The following is a 16,381-nucleotide window of genomic DNA, read 5'->3' on the forward strand; positions in this document are numbered from 1 at the left end:
TGGGAAAAAGTGGTTTCATCTTTTCTCCGTCGGTGGCCAAAATTTTAGAAAACACATGAAAGGTCGAAAGGTGAATAGAGGGAATGAAAAACAACACAGACGAGAAGGTCTATCAACGTAACATGTCAAACACGAGAAATTTAATCATTGTTCATCCTGATTGAATCAGAAAAGTAAACTTTAGTTACAGAAATGAGAAGATCAACGTAGATCGATGTAAACGTTCCTTCACTACATGAAGCATAAACACTCTGTTGATCAAGAATGTGTGATCCTAATTTACAAGCACGTATGCCAATGAAGGAAAGAAACTTCAATCTGAATCTTGTTTTTATATCGTCAAAGAATAAAAGTTACTATACCTACAGATGAAAGTGAATTGAAATAATCGAAACTATGAATGGGTAAATTGAAATCATGAATGCTCAATTTCAAACTAAATTTTGATTAAACTAAATAAATATAGTACATTCCCAATGTCTATCATGGATAAATGAAGTTAGAATCATCGAAGCCCACAATCATCTGGCTTCTGTTTTCCGTCATCGATGCTTCAAAGAAAAATAAATGTAACTAGCAATGAAACTGAAATTTACACACAATGAACATGTAAACGAAATAGTTACCCTCGCATCAAATCAATGTCAACATGACTGTTATGCATATCCAGTGGCTGTGATGCCTGCCACGCGGCCAATGAAGCACTTTGGCTAAGACTTTGATCTGGTTGAATGCTGTTTAGTGCAACTGAATTGTCAACTGTCTCATGTTCCAAGTCTGTGACACCTTCTACGGCTTCCTTTTTCTTGTTCTTTGTCTTCAAACCACCCCATGCGAAGCTACCTAATATCACCTGGAATCATCCACCATGTGTTTCAGCCTCAAATTTAACAAAGGAGGCGAAGGAAGAAAAATGGTAACTCTTATAAGACATTTTCTCGTCTATTTATGTCTACTCCTATTGTTCAGACGACCACCGTGATGTTTTCTGTGGCAGTAGTACAACAACAACAACAAAGCCTTTTCCCACTAAGTGGGGTCGGCTATATGAATCCTAGAACGCCATTGCGCTCGGTTTTGTGTCATATCCTCCGTTAGATCCAAGTACTCTAAGTCTTTTCTTAGAGTCTCTTCCAAAGTTTTCCTAGGTCTTCCTCTACCCCTTCGGCCCTGAACCTCTGTCCCGTAGTCACATCTTCGAACCGGAGCATCAGTCGGCCTTCTTTGCACATGTCCAAATCACCGGAGCCGATTTTCTCTCATCTTTCCTACAATTTCGGCTACTCCTACTTTACCTCGGATATCCTCATTCCCAATCTTATCCTTTCTCGTGTGCCCACACATCCCACGAAGCATCCTCATCTCCGCTACACCCATTTTGTGTACGTGTTGATGCTTCACCGCCCAACATTCTGTGCCATACAACATCGCTGGCCTTATTGCCGTCCTATAAAATTTTCCCTTGAGCTTCAGTGGCCTACGACGGTCACACAACACGCCGGATGCACTCTTACACTTCATCCATCCAGCTCGTATTCTATGGTTGAGATCTCCATCTAATTCTCCGTTCTCTTGCAAGATAGATCCTAGGTAGCGAAAACGGTCACTTTTTGTGATCTTCGCTAGATTGCTCCGGTCATTAGTGTGGATAAGTATATAAATGGATATAGATAAGAAAGCAAACACAAGATGTACGTGATTCACCCAGATTGGCTACGTCCACGGAATAGAAGAGTTCTTATTAATTGTGAAGGGTTTACACAAGTACATAGGTTCAAGCTCTCCTTTAGTGAGTACAAGTGAATGATTTAGTACAAATGACATTAGGAAATATTGTGGGAGAATGATCTCGTAATCACGAAACTTCTAAGTATCGGAGTGTGGTGTCGTCTTGACTTGCCTTATCTGTCTCATAGGTAGATGTGGCATCTTCTCTGGAAGTACTTTTCCTCCATCCAGGGGTGGTATCTTTAACTGGTGGAGATGCACAAGGTAATGTATCAATTTCACTTGAAGCTTACTTGTAGTTTCAGGCTTGGTCAAGCGCGATACAAACCATGTAGTAGGAGTCCCCCAAGTCGCCGAGCTAGGGGGTCTGCTGAAAGAGGTGACAGACAAGGTAAGCAATCAGAGCTCCGACTGATTGTTCACCTTCTCCCCATCTTGCAACAGCATGAAGGATAAAGAGAAGAAAAATGAGAAGAGATGATATGAGATACTTTTGCTTTTGAAGAAGTAACTTTCCACATGCTTATTCTTGAACTGAGCTGGAGGGTTTTCTAGTTTCCTCCTGAGTATAAGGCCGACTGAAGAATTTGAGGGTCAAAACAAGTCCAACAAATCTAGAGTACGTTCCACCCTGCTGATATGGGATACTTTTGCTTTTGACAGAGTAATGGATGTATTGGCACGTGTGCTGTTACGCTTGTCTCCACATGCTTCCTTGTATCCTTCGCACTTGCCCTATCTGTTCCTCAAGCAGATGCAGAATCTTCCCTGGAAACATAAGATGTTGAAGATGAGTACTCGAGAGCAATGCCAGGTAAGTAATCAGGTAAGGGGTTCCAGGCAGTCAGTTCCTGGCTGGAAGCTTGATTCCAAGTGCTGACTGATTGCTCTCTTTCTCCTTGTCTTGCAGGTAAAAACAAGGCCAAAGGAAAAGACAGGGAAAAAGCATGATATGGGATACTCTTGCTTTTAACCCTAATGATATGAGATATTCTTGCTCTAGTATAGCTTATTTGCAGAGGTATTATCGGGGGGAAAGAAAGCTGAATATTTCGAAAGGCTTCGTTGGGAGTGCCCTCTCAAATATGATGAAGGGTTGAGCATTTTTGCAGGTCTGCCTGTCCGTTAGGGATGGAGGTCGACATATATAGGAGTCTCCCTAACAACAAGTAGTAATGTTATTCCTTTACCCTGCTTGGTCATAGCACGGTAGTGGGAGCTGTCAGTTTCACATGTTTTAACTCTGTCAGATCACTTTGAAAAAGTGGTCTGTGGTATCTGGCTCTCGAGATTCGGAGAACGATGCCTCTTCGATTTTTGAGAAAGCAATCATGCTGGGGGTCTGGCTCTCGAGATTCGGAGAGCAGTGTCTCTTCGATTTTTGAGGAAGTAATCATGTTGGGAGTCTGGCTCTCGAGATTCAGAGGGCGGTGCCTCTTTGATTTTGGAGCAAGCAATCTTGTTGGGAGTGTTGTCTCGAATGTGAGTAAAGGTTGGGCATGTTTGCTAGTCTACCTTGCCACGAAGCACAAAGGTTGACACACAGAGACTTTCCAATTATCCAGCAATGGTACTGTTCCTTTACCCGCTCTTCGATTTTGAGAAAGTAGTCATGTTGGGAGTCTGGCTCTCGAGATTCGGAGGACGGTGCCTCTTCGATTTTGGAGCAAGCAATCTTGTTGGGAGTGTTTTCTCGAATGTGAGTAAAGGTTGGGCATGTTTGCTAGTCTACCTTGCCACGAAGCACAGAGGTTGACACACAGGGACTTTCCAATTATCCAGCAGTGGTACTGTTCCTTTACCCTTGTGGGTAATAATATGGTAGCTAGACCTTCAAAATTTATGTGTCTAAACTTTGTTAGTGCTGTTTCTTTGCTATTCTTTTACCTTTCTTGGTCAGAGCGATGTAGTGGGAGCTGCAAGCTTCACGTGCTCACTTTGGCAGAGAACTTTGGCAAAGTTATCTGTGGTACCCATGAGCTATTGTTGCGTGTGGGTAATTGAACAGTAAGATTCATGTGCTTTCTACTTCACCAGAAGTCTTCGACAGAATGCCCATAATTTCTGCAAAGCTGAGTGTGCGTGTGACAGGTGCTGACAAGGCTAGAAAAGTAGGTGCCTCTTCGATTTCTGAGATCGGCCCTCGTGGTCTCTAAGCAGCCCAGCTTTTGAGAAAGCGAGCGCCTCTTCGATTGATTCGGACAACGATGCCTCATCGATTTTTGAGAAAGCAATCATGCTGGGGGTCTGGCTCTCGAAGACTCGGGGAGCAGTGTCTCTTCGATTTTTGATAAAGTAATCATGTTGGGAGTCTGGCTCTCGAGATTCGGAGGGCGGTGCCTCTTCGATTTTGGAGCAAGCAATCTTGTTGGGAGTGTTTTCTCGAATGTGAGTAAAGGTTGGGCATGTTTGCTAGTCTACCTTGCCACGAAGCACAGAGGTTGACACACAGGGACTTTCCAATTATCCAGCAATGGTACTGTTCCTTTACCCGCTCTTCGATTTTGAGAAAGTAGTCATGTTGGGAGTCTGGCTCTCGAGATTCGGAGGACGGTGCCTCTTCGATTTTGGAGCAAGCAATCTTGTTGGGAGTGTTTTCTCGAATGTGAGTAAAGGTTGGGCATGTTTGCTAGTCTACCTTGCCACGAAGCACAGAGGTTGACACACAGGGACTTTCCAATTATCCAGCAATGGTACTGTTCCTTTACCCTTGTGGGTAATAATATGGTAGCTAGACCTTCAAAATTTATGTGTCTAAACTTTGGTAGTGCTGTTTCTTTGCTATTCTTTTACCCTTCTTGGCTTTAGTAATAGCTAAAAATTATGCTGGCATGTTTCTGTTCTGGTGAAGTCACTACTCTATCTGAAGACCATTTACGGTCATGTCATAGTAACAATACTTGCAAAGAAAACAGCACTAACCCCATAAAATTCTTTTCCCGTTGACAATATTAACTACCAATTGATAGGGATGAAAAAGATTTACCGAGGAAACACAAGAACCGAAAGCAAAAGCAATGAACAAGTTACTACCTGAACAGGGGTTGCTGCAATAAGCATCCCTCCTACTCCACCACCAATGACACAACCATCAGGACTAGCAAGGGAGACGCTCAGACCGCCACTTCGGTTTCGGGAGCTACCAATTTCATTGAGCAAGTAAGAACCTGAGAGACATATAATCTCAAACCGTCCCTAAAGAAGTCGCAATCCACAAGAAAAGAAACTGTTTATTATTATCAGTAAAATAGAAAAAAGAAGTTTCAAAGAAGAAAGAACAGTCAAACATTTTAACTAAAAAGAAAAAAGAAGGATAATATGTAGAGCAACATACAAAATGTGTGCCACGCTGTGTATGGTATGCATACAAGCACACAAAAGTCTGTGTGTAGAATTTCTGGACAAAAATTACCACAAACACAACACATGTTGATTTTTTCTGCAACCTATATTTTCTAAGCTGAATTTTACGATGGCTAACATATATACGAATGGCCTTCGCATTTGCCTCGGATAAACGGCAAGCATCAACCAACCATTCTTGAGATGGCTCCGAAGTTGATGATACTAACTGGGCTCAGTTTTCAGGCATATCCTCATTCCTCATAGCTACAAACATTACTCACTCCAAATATACAAGAACATTTAAACCTTAGTGACTCTAGAACCTTCAGAAAGATCAAAAGTCTTATTACTCATCTACTAGACAGCTCATAACTTTGCAAGAATTGGCATATCACAAAGTGTTCATACCTCATATGTGACTGTACCCCCAGAAGTTGAGGGCTGACGAAGTGTCACAGTAGAGACGGCACCATTAGCTGACAAGACGCACACAGCTCTTGGCCCTTGCTGTGAAAACGCCATTATTTTTGTTGCAACGTCCTGCAAGAAAAGATAAAAAGGATTCAAGGCCTAAAGGAACTTCTCTCATTTGAGTAATGCAAGAATTCAATTGATAGTAGTAATAAAAAAATAACAATCACACCAGCGAAAATGATGAACCTTAATTTTTATCCCTTTTTCCCATCAGATTTAGCATTAATTTCGTACAAGTAATGATCGTCATAGTACTTTGGTAGTTCAGAACTCTTTTGAAACTTTGCTTGTCATAGGCTATATTGAAGCCAACCACATAAAAATGGCTACTCTGAACCTACCAAACTCAGGCAGACTCACAAGTATGGCTAATTTGGGTAAATACTATCCATCTACACAATTACTTATACGTAATAATCTAGAGGTATTATGTCTACATAATTAAGCCAACACATGACTCATGAATCAGGCCTCATCAAGCTCGGGATTCAGGACCACTCAATTCGGTTGCAGACCTAATCAGAATCCATGACACCATATCTTGCTAACCGTACTCTTAATGGAAAAAGAATTGAAGATTCATGCATATGTGAATAAATATATATATGTTTGGTGAGATATTAGGGCATACTTCTCCCACTGCAATGCTGATAATATGTGGAGTAAAACCTATCCCAGCCGAACCAGACAGCAATCCGCCTAGCAAAACAATCAACCATTTGCAACATCATTCTCATAACAAAAAGTTTCAATGCAGGGCAAGAAGCATATATTTAAACCATCTATGTAATACGAATCAACTTATTAAAAATGTGGCTGCTTTGCTACATTTATGTTTAAAATCAGCCGGTATAATTCCACATTTTAATGCCCTTGCGTATGTACCAAATGCATCAAAAATTACCAAAATTCTGTTTCGCCGTTAGAATCATCATGTCTGCCATATGTTGCAATAGTTTTGAGACAGTTTACATGAAAGTGGTGGGAATGTCAGTATATTTACTTCTGATACAATCATACAAGCATTTGAGTTATAGGCAAGGATTTCAGAACGCAACTAATCCCAGATAGTCATAGATTGTGAACTTTTAAAAGCAGATTATGTGACAATGTAAAAAGATGCATTACAATATTTAGGCTACTCTAACTCAGCAAACTTTTCTGAGGTTTCTTTTCACTTAAACGAATCAACAACATAAAATAAATAATTTCTTCAACAAGATATGGCAATACAGAAAATAAATTTTACCAAGAGATGCTAATTGTTGCTTCTTCCCAGACCCTGGTGGCCGCCCTCTACCTCGTTTTGGGCTTGATGATACCGTACCAGGATTAGCAGATGCTGCAGGAGACAATGCCAATGAAACAGTCCCATCAGGTCCATATTTTCGAGGCCTTCCTCTTTTCCTTTTCAAAGATTCGCCTGGTGGTGCCACAGTTGGTGCACCCACATTGACACCATGGTATGAAATAGCTGAAGAAGGCTCTACCGGCAATGTTGACCCAATGTTAGTTCCTCCAATATTAGATTGAAATGCCATATTTGGATTAGATAAGGGATGAATGCCTGGCGATCCATGTAATCCAGACAGTGTTCCGGACCCAGTTATTCCTCTAGATGTAAAGTAAGAGGCTGACCCCGACAATGCCATAGGGTCCCTACGATCCATGCATTTATTTCGGTTATCTTTCAAAGGCAATTTTGAAGCCCCAACTTTGCAACTCAATGCAAAATGCCCCCTCCTGCTCTAATACTCACTATTCAGTTCTAGGACAAGCTCTACAGAAACACAAAATTCAGCAGAATGTGAACCCAATTTGCACATACTAGACAATGTTTCTTCAAGGTATCGAAAATTTGAATGCCGAATATTAACACTGAATTACTACAAGATATACATTGGTTACAAAAAATGCAACATTTAACATCTTTTCAGGATTTGAGCATAACAAAACCAATAAATTGGTATCGAATTTCACAGATGAAGCATCTAAACTAGATTTGGAATTTAAAAACCATAACAAAAGAAGAAGAAAACCAACTTCCTAGAATTTCGTAAACAAAACAAAAGCTATGATATTTATATAAAATTGTAACTAGAATTAGAGCAAAAGCCACAAAACTTATAGCAACCAAGAAAGCAAGAGAGAAAAGAAAGTTCAGAATTCAAAGGCAAATAATAATTAAGTTTGAGAAAAGACAAAGATGGAAGCTACTTTTACAGCTTACCAAACCAAGGGAAACAACAAAAAGGCTTCATGCTTAAGGGAAAGAGCAAGAGAGACTGGAAGGAAACAGGTCCACTGTCACCAACTCATTATAAAGCCTTAGACACCAAGCATCTTCAAAGGCAACCCCATAACCATATGCATCCAATCCTAAGCTCTAATCTTTCAAACTCCAATAATTCCAAAAACCACTCTTCAGAAACTTATATTTTAAAAAGGCCACAACTTTGAGTCAATGCCAGTGTTTAAGCACAAACCCAGTTTTTGTTTTGGCACCTCAAAGTGGAGAATGCAAATGAAAAGATAACCCAAGTCAAAAAGACACGGAGAGAGAGAGAGAGTCAAAGTGGCATTTTTTTCAAAAGAGGTTGAGAGGTCAGATTTTGTTGAAGAAGTTTGAATTGTGTAGGGGAGAAAGAGATAGAGAGAGAGAGAGAGATTTTTGAAGGGGCATTAAAGATCGAACTGTTTTTTGGGAAATGCAGGAAGGAGGTCATTTGGTGAGTGAGATAGAGAGAGGGGTATTTACTACTGGGTCTAGCACAAGTCCTTATCTGAATGCATTTCTCTAGGATGTAGTTCACTCTCTCTCTCCTCCTCTCCCTCTTCCTCTGAGAAAAGCCGTTTATCTTTCTCTGTTCAAAAGCACTACTCTGTGTGTGGCACAAGTGGAAGTGGGTCCTTTGCTTTGCTTTTGCTTCCTTTCCCTTGTTGGACCATTCATGGGATAGAGTTTGAGAAGCAAACAAAAACTTACAGAAAAAGCACTTCTTCTTTGGATAATACCGATTTTTTATTTATTATTTTCCTGGGATTTTCTTTAATTTTGGATATGTATGAACTCTTTGAGGTTGGGTTTGTGAGGAAGTCTATCCAACGCGCAAGTTAGTGATAAATGACGGTGGCACATAAAATTTTCTATACATGAAAATGTTACACGCAACTTAGTTTTTGAGTAAATTGTGTTTATTTTGGTTTTGTTTTAACCAAAAAAAAAAGTTATGGTTTAAAATTATGTAGAATTGTAATGAATTCATTTGTGAAAAGTAAAAACTAATCTAAATCGAATCAGACCGACCACTAACAATAGTATAAAAATGATTTTATACATCTTGGTTTAATCATTCTCATTGTTTTAGTTTAATAACCATAAATAAAGATAGGCGTGACGAAAAATGGTGTTTGAAAATCAATTCCTTATTATTATTTATATGTATTACTTTACACAAGTAATTTCTTATTGGCTAATAACTAGGTAAGGATGTTGAATCTGATGATTGATGAAATATTGAAGTTGTTGATTTTTGAGTTGTAACTATATTTATTACTAAGAGGCGTTTTGATAACCTTTGTTTTCAGTATTTATATTTTAGTTATCAAACAAGTTTTCAATTATCAATTAAAAAAATTAAAAACTAAAAATGAAAACAAAATTGTTATCAAATTGCCCATAAATTTTGAATTTTAATGACATGTACCATGAATTTGGTGTACTAAAAATGAAAATATAGGCAACAAATAATGATATTTTAAGAGAAAATTGTAGCAATGGTTCATCAATTTTAACCTAATTTGAGCAATGGTTCCTCAACTAAAAATTCATAATCATCGGTCCTTTAACTCATCAAAACGTGCATCTATAGTCCTTTTCATCAACTCCGTCAGAATTCCATCAAAATAACTCATGTTGGAAGGATTATTGCTACAATTGGGTTAAAGTAGAGGGACAATTGCTCCAACTGGGTTAAAGTTGAGGGACCATTGCTACAATTTTTTCATTTGGTTTTCCATGTTTGCCCCTTGATACAACCTCATGTGTGTGGCACGTGATATTTTGACGAAAATTCTAACAAAGTTGACAAAAATGATCATAACTACACGTTTTAATGAGTTAAGGGAATACTAGATATGAATTTTTAGTTGAGGCACTATTACTCTAATTGGATTAAAGTTGAGGGACCATTGCTACAATTTCGTCATATTTTAATTGTTGTAATTCCTCTAAAATGCTGAAAAAATGAAACTGAAGAAATAATTGAGTTTAGACCTAATCCACTAGAACAAAACCGTTCAACATTAATTTAGTTTGGTTCGGTTTGGTTTTCTTAAAAACCTTAGTCAAAATCAAACCGAATCAAAAATTTAACACTGTATAATCGATTTAGTTATGATTTTGACGTGAAACTCATCCAATCTGAAAAGTCTCAACTGGTACATTATATCATATGCATCACCAATCTTTGGGGCCAGCGCGTGAGATGTATTAAAAGACCAAGTACAAAGGTGACCTCACAGGAAATGGGTTTGGTCCCCGGCCGCGTAGAGGGCGACTGTGCATGTGTGATGCTCATCTCTCTCACCTCACCACTATCCATGCCCGACGGTGGCCCATGCAACAAGGAGAAAATATCTACACAGGACTACTGATGGCACAAACCAATACATGTAGGACAATGCAGGCTGGAGACCTTTCCTGTAAAGTTAACGTACGTTGAAGCCTTGAAGATTTCTGCATAATGTGTGCACACGCGCGTTTAAGGCTTCATAAGTTCATATACGTTGTCGGTTTATTCACTAATGTTTTAACTCTTGGGTTAGCCGATTAAACTTTCATATTATGTTTCTTTGTTTCTTTGTAAATGAGAGGTCTTAGATTCGATTCTCGCCAAAGTTGAATTTGAACAACATTATTGATAGCTTATTGTGAGGCTTAGCCTACTTCCGCACTCTCTTAACATAGATAAATATCGTTTGTTCAAAAAAAAAATTGTTGAGCAAGAATGCACCTATATATTTCTCTATGTACCCATCTCTATATATATGTATTATGAAAAAATGTAAACTTGATATGCGTTATTGCTTATTTTCTGACAACTTAAATTTCAAGATTAGCGATTGTCTAACTTTAACGTGGATATATCCACACTAATTCTCTATGTAGACCATGCGATATAATAAACCATATCAATAACATTAAGCAACATAAACTAATATCGAACAAAAATTAAATGATTAACAAATTGAGTTAAATATGGGAAATGCACTTTAAGGCCCCGTTTGGTGGGCAAGACAGGATGAGTTACTTACAATTAAATTGGACTTGCAGCCCAACCAATGTTTTGTGAGAAAAAATTGTAACACGAACGGGATTGGCTACAAATCCGAAATCGAGGCATGTTGGCCGTCACGTGAGGGTGACGTAGCTATGTGCACAGTGTGGAAATGATAAGGATGTAAAGAAAGGTGAATGAATAAAAACCAAGCTAACTAATTTACACTAAGGAAACCTAAGTGCAAATATGGTGTTTAGGTATAATTACACATAATCAGAGCATAAGTAGCCTACGTGCAGTCCAGCAGGACGAATACTAATTATACAATACCAAGGGTGGTCCTACATTTGTGATAATCTGTCAGAGCTGCCTTGAATTCCTCGTAAGCCACCAACAAGCACTCCTAACTAGAACCTGGAGGGGCAAAAAACAGAAGGTGTGAGTGGGCAAAAACAAAGTTTTTCAAAACCGTTCATTATCAAAAGTAAATAACCCCTCGCCGTAAAACCTATATAATTCCCAGAAGAATATCATGCATATAAATATATCTCAAAACCATGTTTAAGATAGCAAATCCATAATCATGCCATGTCAAATATCTCAGCAAGGAATTAAGTAAGTCAGGTGAAAAAAATCAATATGAGATGGTACGTCAGTCAGAGTCACCTAATATGACATGTACGGCTGGATCTAGAACTTATCAACTAGTTCTCTGCACACAAGTTGGAACCACCTAAAGTGGTATGTATGACAGGCTGGGTGTAAATAAATACGCTCAAATGCTACGGTCACATGAAGGCTGTGCGAAGTATCGCAAGTCATCTACGAGTCGGAACCACCTAAAGTGGTCTATACGATAGGCTGGCACCTGCCTTGGATCCAAGGTGAGCATGTGGTGCAGGAGGTGAACGATCACGTGAAGGCTATGCCCTATCCTCGGGCGGAGTACTAACACCGAGGTGCAGGATAATAAGATCGAAATATATCTCAGCACTATTATACTTACTACCATCACTATCATCAATATACTCACCTGAAGCTTACCTGAGTGTCCGCAGCATCAAGCAACAATATATATAACCATACTAATGCACAATTAAACATAGAGAGCACTTGACATGGCATTTCAAAATATCAAACCATTTAATTAAGTTTTCTGGGAAAAATACCAAGTGTGTGTGTGTGTATTGAAAACTAAAAGTCCTCTCACAAATATGTGGAAAGGTCGTAACCCCCGAGCCTTGCTTGACTACGCTCGTCCTCAGGATAGGTCTCAGCTATATGTGAAACAACTATTTAAACATTATTTTTTAGCGCATAAACAAAACTAGGTAATAACTTCTCATACATTGCTCAATTGGAGTGTTTGAATATACCACCGAGGCCTACTCAACCTCAGGAATATCCCCATATTTTTAGAAAAATTTTCTGATCACTCACGTGCCATCACGTGCCGGCCAAGGCACGGCCATACGCGCCGCCACGCGCAGGTACATGCCTGGCACACCAAACGTAATCCCTAACGGCGTTAGGAAATATTTTGTTAATTAATGGAATATACCATTAAATATACCTAACGCCGTTAATCGCCGTTAGGAATATTCCAAAAAAGTTGACGGAGTATTCTCCTTCTTCTTTCTTGGTTCGCCGGCGCCATGGCGATCGCCGATTTCTGGAAAAACTTTAAAGCTTCATATCTCACTCATTTTTCAACCAAAATCCTTAAAATTTTCACCAAAATGAAGGTTTCAACGAGTAGAACAAGATCTTACCACTTTGGAGTCCTAACTTCGACGAGAAGTAGTCGGAAAATCCCTCGAAATTCCTGTTAAACCTGTAATCCCACTAATGAGCTTATCCTGATGACCAAATTTAACCAAAACTACTCCAAATCACTAAAGAAATAGAGTAAATACCTTTTTGAGTCTTAGAACCAAAGAAAACCTCGACGATCACATCGGGAAAACAGGACACCTTACCGGAGTTTGATAGTTCTCACAATCCCGATGTCTTTTTCCCGTACAAAGGGTATGGCTCTACTCCTGAGCTTGCATGGAGTATGAAAACAACTACCAAAACCCCAATCTGTGATTAGTGAGTTAGGTTCAAAGTTGTCCGTACGGTTGTACGGAAACGACAAAAAATCTGAGAGGGAAGGAGAGAAAGTCAATGGGAGAGTGTGAAAGTGTGAGTGTGTGGTCCAGGTTTTGTCACCAAACAAAACTAACAAATGTCTTAAGTTCCAAATGCTTAGGAAAATAAAAGGATTGGTCCAAATCCAAAGCTTAAACCACACAACACAACTCAACGATTAAAGGGCATAAAAGTAATCTCCACGCTCTCGAAGATAAAATAATATATACATTCAGGAAGGGCTGTCACAACCTACCCCTTTAAGAAAATTTCGTCCTCGAAATTTCACACATTAACATACAAACCACTAATAACCATAAAATAAGCGTGGATACATTTTCTTCATGCGATCCTCGGTCTCCCAGGTAGCTTCCTCCATTGAGTGATTTCTCCACAAAACGTTCACTAAGCGCACAGTCTTATTCCTCATAACCTTATCTTTCCAGTCCAAAATCGTCACTGACTTTTCATCATAAGTTAAATCTGGATTAATTTCCAATGGTTGAGGAGGTATCACATGTGATGGATCAGAAATATAATGACGAAACATAGAGACATGAAAAACATCATGCACTTTAGATAACTCTGGAGGCAACTCAAGCCTGTAAGCAACTTCACCGACTCGCTCGGTGATTTGATATGGTCCCTTGTACCTAGGACTTAACTTACCATTTTTTCCAAACCGCACTACACCTCTTCACGGTGATAGCTTCAAAAACACCAAATCACCAACTTCATACACTCGGTCAATGGCATGCTTGTCTGCTAGATTCTTTTGACGATTCTGGGTAGCTTTCAAGTTAAACTTAATTACCTGAATATTCTGAGTAGTCTCCTCTATAATCTCAGGGCCCACTAAAACTCTTTCACCAACCTCTGACCAACACAAAGGTGTACGACAAGACTTGCCATAAAGAGCCTCAAAATGTGCCATACCAACACTCGAATGATAGCTATTATTATATGCAAACTCCATTAAATCTAATCACTGCTGCCAGGCGTCGCCAAACTGTAAGACAGAAGATCTTAGCATATCTTCCAGTGTCTGAATAGTCCTATCTGATTGCCCATCTGTCTGAGGATGATATGCCGCACTATAAAGTAATCTTGAACCAAGAGCCTCTTGAAATGCCACACAGAATTTAGAAGTGATCCCGATCCGAGATAATACTAACTGGAACCCTATGATACTTAACAATCTCCGATATGAATAATTCAGCTAATCGGCTTAGAGAATATTTCTCCCTTACTGGAACAAAATGCACTGACTTAGTAAGCCGATCAACTATCACCCAAATTCCACCATAACCAATTCGTGTACAAGGAAGCTTGTACACAAAGTCCATAGTAATATCTTCCCACTTCCATTGTGGAACGAGAAGTGGCTGCATCAATCCAAATGGCTTTTTCCTCTCAGCTTTAACCTGCTTACAAATGGCACACCTACTCACGTACTATGCAATTTCTCTTTTCATACCCGGCCAATAATAAAATGGTCGAATGGTATGATACATTTCAATACCCCCAGGATGCATTGCATAAGTCGATACATGTGCTTCATCAAGAATTTCTTTCTTTAACTCTGCATTATTCGACACATACATTCTTCCTTCCTGCATAAGCATGCCATCCGATTATCTAATCCTTAGATCTTTCTTTTTCTCATCATTTCTTTCCTGAATTAATTCCTAGGTTTCCTCATCATCCATCTAAGCCTCGAGCACTCGATCAATTAATATTAGCCTGACCTGAAAAGTAGCAAGTAAAGCTTCATCTCGTTCTTCCACCCCTAACTTCACTCCAGTAGACCTCAAATCTGCAAGAAGACGAACATGACAAGCGTACAAAGCATTAATTCTCGCTTGAGGCTTCCTACTAAGTGCATATGTCACCACATTTGCACGACCAGGGTGATACTCAATCGTGCAATCATAATCATTGAGCAATTCAATCCACCTTCGTTGTCAAAAATTAAGATCCCTCTAAGTGAAAAGATATTGAAGACTTTTATGATATCTAAAAATCTTACATTTTTCACCATAAAGATTATGTCTCCAAATCTTCAGGGCAAAAATGATGGCTGCTAATTCAAGATCATGAGTAGGATAGTTCATCTCATAAAGGTTTCAACTGTCTCGAAGCATAAGCAATCACCCTACCATGCTGCATCAACACACAACCTAGACCATTCAAGGAAGCATCACTGTAGATCTCAAAATTACCACTATCATCTGGAAGCGCCAAAACAGGTGCATGAGTGAGACAATACTTCAACTGCTGGAAACTTTGCTTACAGTTATCATCCCACTCAAATTTAACATCCTTCCTAGTTAACCTCGTTAATGGTAAAACAATAACTGAAAAATCTTTAACAAACCGTCTATAATAACCAGCTAGGCCAAGAAAACTCCGTACCTCAGTGACGGTTGGTGGCTACTCCCAATTTTCCACAGCTTCCACTTTCTAAGGGTCCACGAGAATACCTTGAGCTGATATAACATGTCCCAAAAATGCCACTTGATCTAGCCAAAATTGGCATTTGCTAAACTTAACATACAACTGGTGTTCCCTCAATTCCTTCAACACCAAAGTAAGATGTCGAACATGCTCTAATTTAAATTTAGAGTACACCAAAATATCGTCAATAAAGACAATGACAAACCTATCTAAATATTGCTAGAATACTCGATTCATCAAATCCATAAAAGCTGCAGGTGCATTAGGTAACCCAAATGGCATCACAAGAAACTCATAATGACCATAACGAGTCCTAAAAGCTGTCTTAGGGACATCCTCACTTTTAATCTTCAATTGATAATAACCAGACCTCAAATCAATCTTAAAAAACACATAGGCGCCTCGAAGCTGATTAAATAAATCATCTATACGCGGCAATGGATAATGGTTTTTAATTGTTACCCGATTCAATTGCCTATAATCAATACATAGCCTCAAAGTCCCGTCTTTCTTCCTCACAAATAAGACTATAGCTCATCATGGTGAAGTATTAGGCTGAATAAAACCTTTATCAACTAATTCCTGCAATTGGATTTTCAATTCCCTTAATTCAGCAGAAGCTATTCGATAATGAGTTAAAGATATATGATCTGTACCTGGAAGTAAATCAATGGTGAACTCCACGTCTCGGTCTGGCGGCAATCCGGTAAATCATCAGGAAATACGTCAGGAAAATGCCTGACCACTCGAACGTTCTCCACACTAGTAGGAGTATTATCATTCAACACCACATGAGTCAAATATCCCTAACAACCTTTCTCTAACAACCTTTTAGCCCTTATGGTAGAAATAACATCATGTCTCACACCACTACGCTCACCCACAAATGTAACCTCAAGTAATCCAAGACGATGTAAAGTAACTGACTTCTCGTAGCAATCTATATTGGCACGATTATAATG

General features: G+C 39.1%; 1 protein-coding gene across 2 annotated transcripts; it reads right to left on the bottom strand.

Moving 5' to 3' along the window:
* Window positions 1–422: 422 nt before the first annotated feature.
* On the bottom strand, window positions 423–8,398 carry LOC126631758 (AT-hook motif nuclear-localized protein 9-like). 2 transcript variants are annotated; one of them, XM_050301904.1, is made up of 6 exons: window positions 7,778–8,398; window positions 6,797–7,290; window positions 6,179–6,246; window positions 5,482–5,613; window positions 4,762–4,923; window positions 423–853 (listed from the first exon to the last, which is right to left on the bottom strand). In XM_050301904.1, the coding sequence occupies exons 2-6, from the start codon at window positions 7,215–7,217 to the stop codon at window positions 623–625; spliced, it is 1,014 nt and encodes a 337-aa protein (XP_050157861.1). In that variant the 5' UTR covers window positions 7,218–7,290; window positions 7,778–8,398; the 3' UTR covers window positions 423–622. The 2 variants fall into 2 exon arrangements, with proteins under 2 accessions (XP_050157861.1, XP_050157856.1); XM_050301899.1 differs by having other exon boundaries at window positions 6,797–7,327; window positions 7,778–8,397.
* Window positions 8,399–16,381: the final 7,983 nt, after the last annotated feature.

This window comes from Malus sylvestris, chromosome 1 (assembly GCF_916048215.2).
Source record: "Malus sylvestris chromosome 1, drMalSylv7.2, whole genome shotgun sequence".
NCBI classification, from domain to species: Eukaryota; Viridiplantae; Streptophyta; class Magnoliopsida; order Rosales; family Rosaceae; genus Malus; species Malus sylvestris.

Bases quoted from the DNA above. Each gene is read 5' to 3' on its own strand.
- LOC126631758 (XM_050301904.1), bottom strand. From the start codon at position 7,217: ATGGATCGTAGGGACCCTATGGCATTGTCGGGGTCAGCCTCTTACTTT. The intron at 5,614-6,178 runs GTATGCCCTAAT...CTTTTCTTGCAG, and splicing joins TCAGCATTGCAGTGGGAGAA to GACGTTGCAACAAAAATAAT. The intron at 4,924-5,481 runs GTATGAACACTT...CGACTTCTTTAG, and splicing joins GGGGTACAGTCACATATGAG to GGACGGTTTGAGATTATATG.